A 14,606-nucleotide genomic window follows, 5' to 3' on the forward strand; every position below is an offset into this window, starting at 1 on the left:
ATCTGCTAAATGGATTTCCGAATTACATGTTATGGTATGAATTATCTTATTTGATATTCTATAGCAATAGGTTCTTTTTGAGACCAAATCCTTCTTTTAAAAGGAGAAAAAATCTTGCTTTTGACAGACATAAGGAATGCTCTTGTCTCTGTTTGGGAGAACAGATAAGTCCTTTGTTTCAGTCATCAAAGTCAAGAAAGGAAAAAAAGTGGAAAAATATAACTGTCCAAGTGGCTGCAGTATAGGTTTCTTTGTTTTACCCCAGCTCTTCTAAGATTCTGCAAAGGGCAGTGAGGAGTCACTCCATGAGGGTGAAAGCTGTTTCTAAGGTGCTTTGTAAGGCTATATCTACATCATAGCACATGAAAGGCTGACACTTGGCAAAATGTGTCAATGTTTGTTCATTTGCTTAGGGTTGTCCTCAGTGTATTGCTTAGACATACTTTCACTTCACAAGGATCTAAGGCAGGCAATTGAATGTATTCTACTATGTTGCAGTTAAATACTGTTATCTTTTTCACTGAAATTAGGCAGTATGGCTGAGTGAGTACTTGCCTTTCAAGTAGACAGAGAAAGGTTAATATATTAGCTTTTACAACAACAGTCTTTCAGTTCTTATAACATCAATATTTGTTATTGATCATCACTTGGGTGTTCCAAGTTTTGCTAATGGTTGCTATAAATCCATGTGCTTTATGAGCAGTGACCTTCACTATATTCTGAAAATTTAGTTGGTTACCTCATCTCATGTGTCTCAACAAGGAGCTATTTTTCAGTGGCAGAACTGATAATGACTTAAGCAATTATATGCCTTGAACTATCTGGCACAACTCCAGGATAACCACTTTGCAAAACTAGACAGATGCAGAGTTAAGCCCAATAATGGAGAATGCTGGGAAATTCATACCAACAAATTGGATTGAGGCAGGTAAGGTAACCATATGTTTTAATTAAATGCTGATACATGTCTCTTCCATATATGTACTGTTAATGTAAGTACTTATTTATATGTGCCTTCTTCTGTGTTTAGTTCCTATCGGCTTCATAGTTCCAAATATTCTGAGTACCCTCTGCATGGAAAGAGCATATTGAAGTAGAGAGAATGGATATCCCCTGTCTAGCTCCTTTGCTGACAAATAACAAGAGGCTGGTCTTATTAATGCAACATTTTCTCATGTCACCATACAAATTCTTTATCTCTTCTGTCAATGACTCAAGAAAGATTGGCCGTTTTTTCAACTCCCAGCCCATCCATTTCTACTGCAGCAATGACCACTGACCACTTGTAACTCATAGGGGGAAATAATAAGACTATATCCCTCCATCCCTCCCATCAGCCAAACATACAGGTCACCTTCTTTTGGTAGCACTGAATAATTAACTAAGTTAATGTATTTATTTAGGTTTTACTAGAGGAGACATAGTTTCACTTCTAGTGCTTTATATTGTATGTATTGTTGTGTACAATACCATTTATCAGTTAAAGATGTACATTTATATTCCAGTTCATGATAGCTGAATAAGAATAAAAAGATATTTAATAAAAAAGAGAGAGAAAAAAAGGGGGGAGGGAGGGAGAGAGAGAGAGAGACGAGTCAGTGGTAATGAGATGGTAATTTCTAACTTTAAATGAGCACTTGGAAGGTGAAAGTCTTTAAAGTGGCTAGTGGATTTTCTGCTTGCAGATATCTAATAAACTTCATATAAAATGATATGCCTTCCTCACCAGATACTTCATGACAGCACTTTATATTACATGTTTATTGACACACAGTTCTCCTAGTCTTTTTTGATATTTGGTAAACATGGTGATGAAAATGTGTTCTGACTAGTTGAACATTTTAATCCATGTATACAGCACAAGATGGTTTCTCATTTTTCTTTAAGACGTGAGCAGTCACAAGCTCAGCTGGGCCAGAATATTAAAGAAAATATAGCTGAATAGAAGCATGAGTGTATCTATAGTGTGTAGACTACTGAATGGCAAAATGTGAAATTGTCTGAAGCAGCATGCTTAACCCTAAGGTGTTACATTAAAAGAAATACATTGCCTTGAAGTATTTACATTTCATATGCATTTTTTTTATCAGAAAAGAAAACTTGGCCCTGGAAGTTATAAAATAGATGACTTTATAGAGGTCACACAGAAGAGACCTTTAAGTGTCAGAGGTATTTGTGACACCAGAGAAGAGAGATTTAGAGAACAGTTTAAGGTGAGTCAACCAGAAAACAAATATTTAGTGTCTGGAAATATTGTTGATGTTAAAATGTTTTAAAGAGACATTTTGCTAAAGGGTTTTGCTCTGTTTAGTTTGAATGTGCTCATTTCTTCTTCTGTGCACCGTTCATCAGAATGGCAGAATAGTAAAAAGTTATACACTACGGCTGTTGGGTGTAACTAATAGTCTCAGGCCTTAGGCACACAGCAGATGTAGGATGCATTAAAATGACTTCTTTATTGCTTTTCTGTTTTTTGTAGCATATGCTAAGATGCATTCTAGTAAAATTAATAATAAACTGAATATAGACATGCTACAGGATTTATTAGTTTAAGTTACCACTTTGAGGAAAGGAAAAATTAATAAAACCCATTTTCATGCTTGCTTGTCCCTTCATGAGCATGCTCATTTCTCTTGATCTTGGATTGAGTTAATGTCAGACAAATTAAACAGTTTTTCATCAAGAATAAAAATTTTGTTGAGCACTGAAGCAAGAGCCTATTATGCCTTTGTCCAGTGCACCAGTATCATTGGGAAGGAAGTGTCTGTTTTACAGAATTTCTATCCTGTAGTTTATTTCATGCTGAACTAAGACAGTGGGATTTATACTTACGTTGCCATGTTTATTAGTAGCATGGTATTATGGTACAAAAATAACTTTATTTACCTATGACGAATGCGAGGTATCATAACTCCCTAAGAGCCCGCCATTTTTAGTCATTTACTGCTGTGTTGCAATCTAAGTTTGTAGGCGCATCTCAGGGGTATGTAACATCACATAAAACCAATGTATTTATAATTATAAATTACAGCACATCCTAAAGTGTAATTCTAACAGATGGTTCAGTTATAAATGTGATCTAAGTGTAGCTCTTACAGCTACGACCACACTGTAGAATAATTTAGCTCACAAACTGTATTCAGCGTCTCGCTACCTTTTCACGCAATTACTCACTCAGAGGTAGCGTGTACCCACTAGTAGCGTCACCTGCTAGGTAAAAGGCGCTCTGTGAATTGTTTGTTTTTGACTACTTTAAACAGTTATATTTGAATTACTATGTTAAATTGAAAGAGGACACTATCAGCGACTGCTGTGTTTAAGGACATTGATGTGTTTCAGTATTAGGAATAACTAAGCAAAAATAGCGAAGTGTCCTTTGTAACCAAACTGCTCAATTATTAGCGACTGGTCTTTTCAGGGCAATAATGAAGTCTAAAATGTGTTGCATTTATCCTGAATGATAGAGTGAGTCAACTCGCAAAACGACTGTGTTTGTTCCATTAACCTGTTGGCTCAGCTTACTAACAGATCTTTATATACTTGTTGGATTGCAATTAAGTTCAAAAGGGAGTTCAATCCCCTGCTCTAGGCTCTGTTACATACAAACTGCATTGAAACCTGTACCCTAACTCTACTTTATAGCTTTGCAATTAATAACTCTAAAAGCAAGCTGAATGTTTTTCTTTTATTTGTTCAGGTACTGTCCTGTAATCTCCCCGACCTCCCTCTCAATATCGCTAAGGAAGAAAGCGATACCTAAAGTGTAGAACACCTCAGAACTAAACTATCTACCAACAGCCCAGAACTATACTATCTACCAAACACTTTCATCTACAAGGTCAATATCCTACTAAAATGAAAGCTACTAATGTATTTTACATTGTAAAGTATCCCCTAAACTAGCTTGCGAACTGGGTTTCACACACAGCAGTAAGACGCAAACAACAGTATCTTCTCCTCACTTACTTGGAAAATTAGTGTGAATTCTGAGTAAAAACAGTGGAGCTAGTCCCAAACTATAAGCAAAAGTGCAGCTACTATTATGCTTCACTTGTAGAGCCCTGTAGCAAGGAAAAAACATCTACTAGTGTATTACCTGGACTTGCTCTGTGTGGAGTGGGATTAACCCGCTCGCTGCCGCCCTCGCTTCGGGCTCGCTCCATGCCCCACCCTGCCCCGTATCCCACCGCCCCAGTACCCCTAAATTTATACTTAACTAACCACACCCCTCCTTTATCTCTAGCCACTCAAAACTCTTGGCCCACCTCTTTCACTGCCCCTCCAAGTCCACCAGGCTCACAAATCACACTGCCTCACTCCCCACCCTGCCTCTCCCCCAACCAATACCAAGCCACCTACACTAACTATCTTATAACCAATCAAGCAACAGTATGAAGTCCTTAACACCCCATATCACTATACCAGCCCAGAAAACTGTAACTCTCACCCTACCAATTCTTATCACACTATACCTGCTAACTATATACGAGTCCCAGACACACCCAGGTTTTCATTATCCAAAGTACCAAACTAGTACTCCCACATTTCTGATCAACACTAATCACCCTACTCACTACCTAATCAACAAAACACCGCTTACTCACTTCCACTACTCCTATAAACCAAACATAATCTACCCCAAGTCCAAAAACATAGATAAACTACTACATAAACTGATGAAGCTAATAATGTATCTTAGAAAAAACATAAATATAGATGGAGACATACACCCAAACCCAGGCCCTCCATCAAATGACAGTGCAAATAAAACATCCTTGTTTCCAAGACCTCCTGACTCCTTCTTATTTGCCACCTTAATATTAGAAGCCTAAATAATAAAATTCATAATCTACATGCTCTTTTAGCAACTTACCTCCCTGACATTATGTGTCTCACAGAAACCTGGCTCAAACCAGAGACCAAAGATAATGAAATCCTGCCACCTGGCTACAACATATACAGGACCGATCGCCTCAAAAAGAGGTGGTGGTACTGCTGTGCTCTTCAAAAGCACACTCAATGTTACCCTACACCCCACTCAGCCACCGCAAATACCCAACGTAGAATTAACAACCCTAAAACTACAACTAAATAAAGAAAAGTATTAACCTAATAGTAATCTATATTCCCCCTGGGAACAACTCTGACACTCTTGAGAACACTCTAAGTTGGCTGACAAATAACTTCCCACAAGAAACCATAATTCTGGGAGATGTCAACATTGACTGGAATCAATGTGTCAGAGACAGACCCAACCAATATCAATCTCCATGGCTTCTCACAAAATATTACCACCTCTACTAGAATTGGCAGCAACAAACAAAAAGAAAGTATCCTAGACTGGATACTCACTAACCATAAACCCGAAACTTACAAATCTGGGACCATTACTAATGAGCTCAGTGATCACCTCATTACTTATATGGTAAAAAGCAAAAGTGGTAGCTGCCACCTCCCTGTACTCAGGACTGTTAGAAGCACCAAACATTTTGACATCACTAGATTCCGAAATGAGCTGCAGTCCTGTAACTGGTCAATCCTAAAACACCTCCCACTAGAAGAAGCTGTAATAAAATTTAACTCCACATTTCTAAACATACTTGACACATATGCCCCCAAACTGTTAATCAAAACAAAAGCTCTCATAGCACCATGGCTATCAAAAGACTCCACAGCCAAAATCAAATCTAGAAACAAAGCATGGAATAAATGGCGTACTACCAAGACACCCCTAGACCGTACCAACTTCCAAAAACTAAGAAATGACACAAAAAAATCTATCTTAATGGACAAAAAGAACTACTATTTCCAACTGCAACATAAACATCAAAACAACCCCCAAAAGTTTTGGACAGGAATAAACAAACTTCTCCATCCAGGCAGGTCCTCCACCCCCACACCAGCAAACCTAACTATGAAAACCCAGATGAAGTGGCCACATCCTTTAATACCTTCTTCATCGATGTGATCAAATCCTTAGCCAACCAACAAGTAGCCCCCTGCTCTCTAACCACAAGTCCCACCCAGAAGACCACGCCGTTATTCAACCTACAACCTGTCCCTACTGCATACATCCGATCCTTACTAAGGAAACTAAAGCCAACCACTCTCGCGGCAGACCTACTTCCAGCAGACTTTCTACAAAAAGCTGCGGATGTTATAGCCTATCCCATCTCAATCTTAATTAATCGGACCATAACTGAATCCACAATACCCTCCATATGGAAAATCTCCCATGTCATCCCCTCCATAAAGGTGGCTCATCCACTGACCTCTCAAACTACAGACCAATAGCCATTTTGTCACCACTGGCAAAAATCATGGAAAAAGTATTCACAAACAACTCATCCACTACCTAACTCAGGAAAACCTGCTAACCAACTCCCAGCATGGCTTCAGGCCCAAACATAGCACTACTACCGCTCTCCTCTCTTTCACAAACACTATCAATCTTAACCGAATGACAAAAAATTTCTTCTGCCCTCTTCTTGGACCTATCAAAGCTTTTGATATGGTCAACCACAAACTCTTGCATGCAACCCTAAAAACTCTCTATCTAGATAACAAAACCCTAGACTGGTTTCATGCCTATCTTTCTGATAGGCAACAAGCTGTGCTCTGGCAAAGCAAGCTCTCCGACCTCATACCCAACACCATAGGAGTCCCCAAGGTTCCATACTTGGCCCTCTTCTATTTTCCATCTTTATTAATGATCTTAACAAAGTCATCCCAGAGTCTACATGTATTCAGTATGCTGATGACTCGACTTTAATTTGCTCAGATAGATCCCCAACTATTCTATTATCCAAAACTCAAGACTGTTTCACTGCAGTTGAGAATTGGTTATCAGAACACCAACTGATCCTTAATCCAAAAAAAACGAAAATGCTACTCTTCCATCCTACCCATAAAACACCAACTTTTCCCTTTTGTGTACAATCCAACAATGGAACCACCATCACCCCCGACCCTCATACCAAGCTATTAGGGGTTACCTTTGACAACAAACTCAGATTTGATGTGCACATCAACCAAACTATCAAAACTGTTAATAAGAAACTGGGGTCCCTTTATAGAATAAAATCTTTTCTGACTCCCACGGCTAAAGTTGCCATTGCTCGCACCCATCCCCTTTCTACCCTCTTGTATGCCTCCCCCATACTTACAAATCCCAACAAATCGGATCTATCTAAATTCTCTTGTTGTTATAATCATATTGCAAGATTTGCCACAGGCCTGCCCTACAAAACCCATCACTGTACTAATCTTCAGAACCTAGGTTGGATAGAACTACCAAACCTATTTCTACAGAAGCAACTTATTATTGCTTACAAAATACTCTCTCAACCTGAAAACACTCCTGGCCTGTCTGGAATAATTACCCCTTATACCAACCTAAATAGACTAAGATCATCTCACAGATTACTCACACAGACAATCAAATCCTGTAACTCAGGAGGTGACTCTCTGTTTTCAAACACAGTGGGTAAAATATGGAACTCTCTTCCACCTAGTCTCACCGAATCAACCTCCCTAAATACTTTCAGGAATGGCCTTTCCCACCACTTCAAATCCCACTGGCTTTGCCAATGTTCTAATCCAGACTAACCCATAGCTCCCCCTCACCCTCCTCAGTGAAATTACTATCCTCCTAGGCCTCAAGCCATCTACTCTCCCCCTGAAACTAACGACTTGTAGGTTTGTTTCTTATAATAATTGTTCACTGTACATCCTAATGTAACTTTTTCTTACCTGTGTATACTAACTATATGATGCTTTGTTTTTCTCTTTATAATTGTTATTGTACATACTAATGTAACTTTTTTTTCTTCCCTAGGTATTTAGTGCATAACTACAATCGTATGTTAGCTGTCAAACATTGTTGTAACCTATGTACTATTGGAACTTTTTGTAACCTAATATGTACTATTGGAGCTTTTCTCCCCGGGCCTCTGCTGAAAATGGACATGTGTCCAGTCGGACTTTCCCGGTCAACAAATGTAAAATAAATAAATAAATAAAATTTATGCAGCACAGTTTTATTGCAAGCAACACACATATGTTGGACACTAAGCAGTCAAGGTCTTGTCTTCTCAAACACAAGGCACTACATTGTTTTATATTATTATTACTTCTAGACAGAATATTTTGTGTCCATTAAACTGTAGCCACTGACCAATTAAAACTGAACAGCTTTGTATTATTTTGCTTGGTAAGAATCTGCTGACCCCTTATCTGTACCTTTCCATATTAGACCAAGTTCTGAACCTTGCACATTATAACTGTCTGGGCTGGCAATATTCATGTGGGCAGTAACCATCTTACAGGAAAAGGAAACTAAAGACAGGGCCAACCTGTCAGCACCCATCTTGAAACAAAATGGTTCTAAAGAAAGGCAAAATATTATACACACTGAACATTTTTCCAATGTTTACACTTCTCTCTTCACAGTACCCCATATGATGCAATGAAGCATCATTCAAGTCATATATTTCCTAATGGTTGGACAATAGTAACAAGTCTTCACATGTAATTAGACATTTATTACATACTGGTTCTTTCTGACCTCGATGTGCCCAGTGCTTATACAGACACATAGCAAATATAGTATCTGATATTGTCAGTTTTTCATTTCATCCTCACATATGGGCTCAGATCTGATCCATCAGATCCGACTCAGCCTTTACTAAGCTCGTGGTAACCAAAAACCTCTTTGACACCTCCCCTTACCAACAATACACCTCTCCCTGTTACCTCAGATCTCGATTTCTGCTTCACGAAGACGTGTCTAAACCTTCTGCCTTGGACAGTCAGGTTATATTTTCAGATTTTCTTAGAAAAATCATTTGCCTTTTCTTCCATCTTTGGCAGTGCAATTAGTTTTTCCTCCCCGCCCTTTAATCTAAATATTTCTTTCCCTCAGTAACCATTTTTTATTAGGTTACTTTCCCTTCCCTCCCTTATACCCTCGGCAGTAACTTCACTACTATCGTTAGTAGCCTTATCCTTCCTACGTTACTTTCTTTCTCTTCCCCCTTTTATAATTTCCTTTACTGCTGATTTCTGTCTGTGGAGGTTCGCTACCCTGTGTGTGTGTGTGTGTGTGTGTGTGTGTGTGTGTGTGTGTGTGTGTGTGTGTGTGTGTGTGTTGTGTGTGCCCATTCTCTGATGACTTTTAATCTGATGTTGTTAATCTTCTTTCATTCATCACTGATGGGTTCGGTTCCGAGCCCTTGGAACAGAGTCGGCCTATTACCAAGCTTGTGCCAGCCAAAAAACTCTCGAGCTAAGCTTCTACCCAGAATGCCCTTCTCCCTGTTACCTCAGATCTTGTTTGCCCCTTAGCCGTAAAGCTGCATTTCAGCCAAGCTCTCAGCTAAATGAAATTTTTTTGATATTTTATGTGAAAAACTCATTGAGATTTCTTCCTTTATTGCGGTGGTGGTGCTGCGGTAGTGTTGTTGCCTCACATTAAGACGCTGTCCAGTTCGATTCTCAGCTAGAGCGTCTTCTGCGTGGAGACATGCATGAATGGGCGTACCTTCGTTGAAGTTGTGCGTCAGGGCTGGCAACTCGGCACGTAAAATTCAACTGCCAATCATTAGCGGACCGGAGTTCCGCTGTGGCGACCCCTAACCGGGAAAAGCCGAAAGACACAACAACAACAACAGCAACAACATTGTGCATTAGTCTTTCTTGTGTTAAATTACAGTTAGATCTTGTTCCTTTTTCTACCCGTTGGTAAACTTTCAAGTACCATTGTTGGTACAGCCCTCTCCCCTTATCCCTTACCCTTGTGATATTCCTCCAATACTATAGTTGATATTCCTCCTTTCCTTCGTAACCTGTTAGCGCCTTTCAATAGCAAGTTTATGTTATATGTATATCTATAATTCTGTGTGGTTTTGAACTCTGTCTGAATTGCTAAAACAGACTCATTTTGATTTTGTAACATGCTAAAACATAAATGACTAAGCGCTTTCTCCAGATAAACACACTGGCTTCTTCAGAGTCATTTGTATTTTACAAACAATTCACTTAAATAATAAATTATGTAGTTAATTGATTAATTAATCATTCAAACCAACCAATCTGAAACTCACACTGCAAAACTAGTTGCAAGTTAAACACACCATATCACTTTAAAAATTTGTTACATTTCTCCCCTACAAAAAATATAAATAAACAATTCAAAGTACCCAGGTATAAAAACAGGCAGAAAAAAATCACTCAATGTGCCTTAAAATTAATCTAAACCTACACAAATAAACAAACCCTAAAAAATACATTTTTTGTTAATAAAATTCTACCATATATTAAGAATGAAAAAAAAAAAAAACATGATGATGTTCTTCTCATGTTTTATATTAAATATACTCAAATCTGGCTTGCTTTTAACTTCAAGATGGACATCAAAGAGACCCCATCATTCAAACCAGGAAAATTCAAGGCATTAAGCCTGAGTTGCCACTCAGTTTTCAAGGCACCAATTTTATTGTTAACATCACACCCACTTTCAGTAGTGACAACACGATCAATAACAAAAAACAAGAATTTTTTAAAATTCATGCATTTGATAGTATGTAAATAAAGTGCGTTGTGTTTATCTTTTCTTTTAATACATCTCAAGTATTCAGATATCCTATCCCGTAACCTACGGATGGTCTTCCCCACATAAAACGCTTCACATGCTGTACAAGAAGCAACATAAACTAAACAATTAGTATTGCAATTACATTGCCCTGGACATGAAATGGTGTATTTAAAGTCCTTAACACACAAATATGGACCTTCATTAATAAATCTACACCATCTACATGAACCACATTTTTTCATAAGTGACTTTTTGCAAGGTTTGACCTCCCTTTCAAGAATACCTTTAAGGTTAATACCTCTACTATACACTATCGAGGGTTCTAAACCTAAAACTTCTTTAGTACGATCACTTAAACAAAACTTCCACACATTCCTTAAACATAAACCCAGTTCATGAGACCTATCATTGTATTTTAATACAAACATTGCACTTGCATTTTCTTTTTCTTTTTTATCCTCATTGTCAATAACCAAAACCTTCTTCCATAAAATAGGGAAATAACATGTTTCTCTTTTTTTATGTTAAGTAACAATTTCAAGGGGTACCCCCTATCTAAAAACATTCCTATTAGTTTATAAATTTCTTTTTGAAAGGTCTCATTGTCACTGACTACCCTAGATGTTCTCACCATCTGTCCCTTTATAATGCCTTTTCTCTGATGAACCAGACCATTGACCTACCAGTGTTCTTTCTGAATGTTTCCAATAAAGGAGAGTACTGCCTACATTCCTTGGATGTACATAAGCAACTGAGATTTTACCTAGACAGGACCAAACCTATCCGTAAGTCTGAGCAGCTTTTCATCTCCTTTTCTGGGCCTAGAATGTGAAATTCTGTTTCCATGGTTACATTATCAAAATGGCTAAGGGACTGCATACATTTTATCTGTTCCCTCATAAAAGAACCTATGTCAAATGTTAAAGCTCACTCCACTAGATCTGTGGCAACATCTGTAGTTTTCCATTCCAGGGTTTCCTGGAAGACATTTGTGCAGCAGCCACTTGGGCTAAACCTCATACCTTTATCAGTCATTACAAATTGGACTTGGTCTACAGAGGGAGAGCTGTCTTTGGCTCAGTGGTACTCAGGAATGTTCTTCCATAAGGGCTGCCCATGGATCTCTAGGTAGCTTGGGATTCTGCCCCATCAGTGATGAATGGAAAGAAGATTAACAACATCAGATAAAGAACTTATGTCTTGCCATAATGTTCCATTTGTGTTGTTTATCTTCTTTCATTCATCACGTCCCCCCTTCCCCCACCAAAGGCTCCTGGGGAATGCTTTGGGTCCAGATGGTGCACTAGGGCATTTGGCAGAAGTGGCCTTGGCTTTACTTCTCTATCTTCAGCAAACTCGATCTGAGGTAACAGGGAGAAGGGTATTCTGGGTAGAAGCTTAGTTCGAGAGGTTTTTTTGGCTGATGCAAGCTTGGTAATATGCCAACTTGGTTCCGAGGGCTCGGTACTGAACCCATCAGTGATGAATGAAAGAAGATGAACAACACAGATGGAATGTTATGGTAAGACATAACTTCTTTTTTTTACCAGTGGCTGAGAAACAGGATACACCCACATGCTTTAAAAAATGTACAAAGTGTGGTCACAAAATTCCGTACAGTGACTGGCAGACCTTGTGTCTACTACTTCACCCCTACCATGTGCAGGAAGACTGTGCTGTTTGCCACTCTTTTAACCACCAGGCCTTAGTTGAAAGGATAAATAAGCTTATTTTGAGGGGCATATTGCCTTCATCTTTTGGTGAGGCCATTTCTGGTAGTGTCCCTAAATCTGTGGTGAAATCTAAATCAGCTCACTCAAGCCCTGCTTCTTCCTCCAAACATTCAGATAGAGGGAAGAAGAGATCTTATTTAGCTCCAACATATTCCTTGGAGTGAAGACCAAAAACTTTCAAATCTGCTGATACAATACCTCGTTCAGAGCCTTCAGCGCTGAGCACTTCTTTCTCAGATCCGACTTCTACAGCTCCAAGTCTCTCGGGTAATGATAGGTCGGAGCCATTGTGGTCAGATCTGACCTCCAGTCCTTTTAAGCCCATTGTCTCCCTGCCAAGGAATCGGTACTCTCCATCTATAGATCCTGGACCTTTGAGGGTACCATCTCCTTTTCTTAGCAGGCCAAAGTCTCCTTCAGCATCCTTTTCCCATTCTATCAGAAGCCTTATGAAAGAAGACATGGAAGGCATGGTCCAGAAGATTTTGTGGGTGCAGGGCTTTACTAAGTCCCTTCTGCTTCAACCCATATTGTCCAAGGTCCTTCCACTCCCCCTCTGGTTCCTCCTCCAACTTCAGGACAAGCCTTAAGTTATCAGATCTAACATGCCTGATGACTTACAGCTTGGCTCCAAGAATTTCTGTTTCTTCAGGTCAGAACTTTGCTTGGAGCTGTTTGGCCTTTTTGGAGCTGGAGAGCTCTCGGAGCCATAGCGAATCTGGTGCACCATGGGTATGTTCAACTCCCTGACCATTGGAGCAGTCTATGCACCTCAGGGCTTCTGCCCAGGTGAGGTCAGCGAACTGTTTTTGGAGCTGGGGAGGTCTTCATCCCACAGGCATGCCTTGTTGGAGCCGGAGTCCATCTCCATTCATAAGAAGTCAGCCTTTGGGGCTCTGGAGTGGGCTATAGCTGCCTCTGAAACTAGGAAGTCACCTCCCCCCTCAGATCCTCAGCCCCATCTATTTCCCCTATGTACACCTTCTGACCAGGACGTTCTTCAGGGACTGTGGGACCTTAGGCCCCAGGAAGCACATTAAGGTACCTATGCCTGTTCTGATACTGCCCCAGAGTATCCTGCTGATGAGGTTTCTTGGAAGAGGACTTGCAAGAGGAAGCATTTGTACTTCACTGAGGAGTCAGCCTAAGAAAACACCAACCTCGATGAGGGAGAGGGATGGGGATGTTTCTTTTGATGATTTTAAAACAGAGAGGTGGCTGGCAGTCCAGTAATCTTTTGCCTGAGAAGTCAGTGTACCTTGTAGCCTTCGGATCCAACCATCTACCTCCTGGCTTACTCCACCCACTGATGAGCTCATAGAATTCATCTCTCGGTGGGCATGGGAAAGCCCAGATTCCATCGAGCCAACCCCTGGAGATAAAACAAAATAATCAAGGCTCCAGCTGACAAAACATTTTGGACAAAAGGGGTTGCAGTAGATGCCATGGTCATGGCAGCAGCTACTAAAAAGAAACTATCAGAGGAGAGTTCACTGTTCATCCTCCTAATAAGGATTCCAGGATGATGGATAGATGCAGGAAGGGAGGCTTTTCTTCAGCGACCTTTGCCTTATGATCGCTGAATTACCTTTCCCAGTTCACCACATTACATTCTGTAGCTAACTCTTCTATGAGGCTCATCTGGCATATCTATAAGGAGGCATGCCTGGATGCACCCGTGTGACTTTGTGGAGACTTTTAAGTCTTCATTTGTCAATGCTGCATTTGACGGCATGTCCCTTTTTGGTCTTAAGGTCAACTATGGTAAGGTAAACTATGGTTCAAGAAATCACAAGGGTCTTACCAGGACACAAGTGGAGAGAGTTCCCCCAGGGGCAGAGGGGGGAACAATTCCAGAAGATGCCACCCTCATGGCAGAGGAGGGCCGCAGAACCAAGTGTCCAGAGAGCCTTTCTTTGGGAAACCCTTCCAGTGCTCCTAAAAGGAGGCTTGATTGCCTGCCTCTGGAGGCAATGAAAGGGTCAACAATCCCTGCATTGGAGAGCCTGTATAAAAATAACCACCAATATATGGGTGCAGAGGATAATATCCAGAGGTTATCTAATCCCTTTTTCAGAACAGCCCCCCTGAACAGAAAATTCATGGATGTTCCACCCAGTCAAAGGGATCAAGCAGTCATTAAAATTCAAAAACTACTGGACAAAACAGTCATCCAAGAGGTCCCCCCTAGACCAAAGAGGATTCAGAACTTACTCAAGGTTCTTTTTAGTTGCAAAGAAACAGGGTACTGGAGACCAATTCTGGATTTCAGCAGATTA

At 40.0% G+C, this 14,606-nt stretch overlaps 1 protein-coding gene across 1 annotated transcript in view; it reads left to right on the forward strand.

The window, feature by feature from the left end:
- LEXM (lymphocyte expansion molecule) overlaps positions 1 to 14,606 on the forward strand; it is a 351,176-nt gene that overhangs the window by 178,745 nt on the left and 157,825 nt on the right. The window contains exon 4 of the mRNA XM_044085500.1: positions 2,091 to 2,213. Coding sequence (XP_043941435.1) covers positions 2,091 to 2,213 — 123 coding nt within the window. The remainder of the gene's footprint in view (positions 1 to 2,090; positions 2,214 to 14,606) is intronic.

Source organism: Protopterus annectens, chromosome 10.part0, assembly GCF_019279795.1.
Source record: "Protopterus annectens isolate FY-2018-M chromosome 10.part0, PAN1.0, whole genome shotgun sequence".
In the NCBI taxonomy this organism is placed as follows: Eukaryota; Metazoa; Chordata; order Ceratodontiformes; family Protopteridae; genus Protopterus; species Protopterus annectens.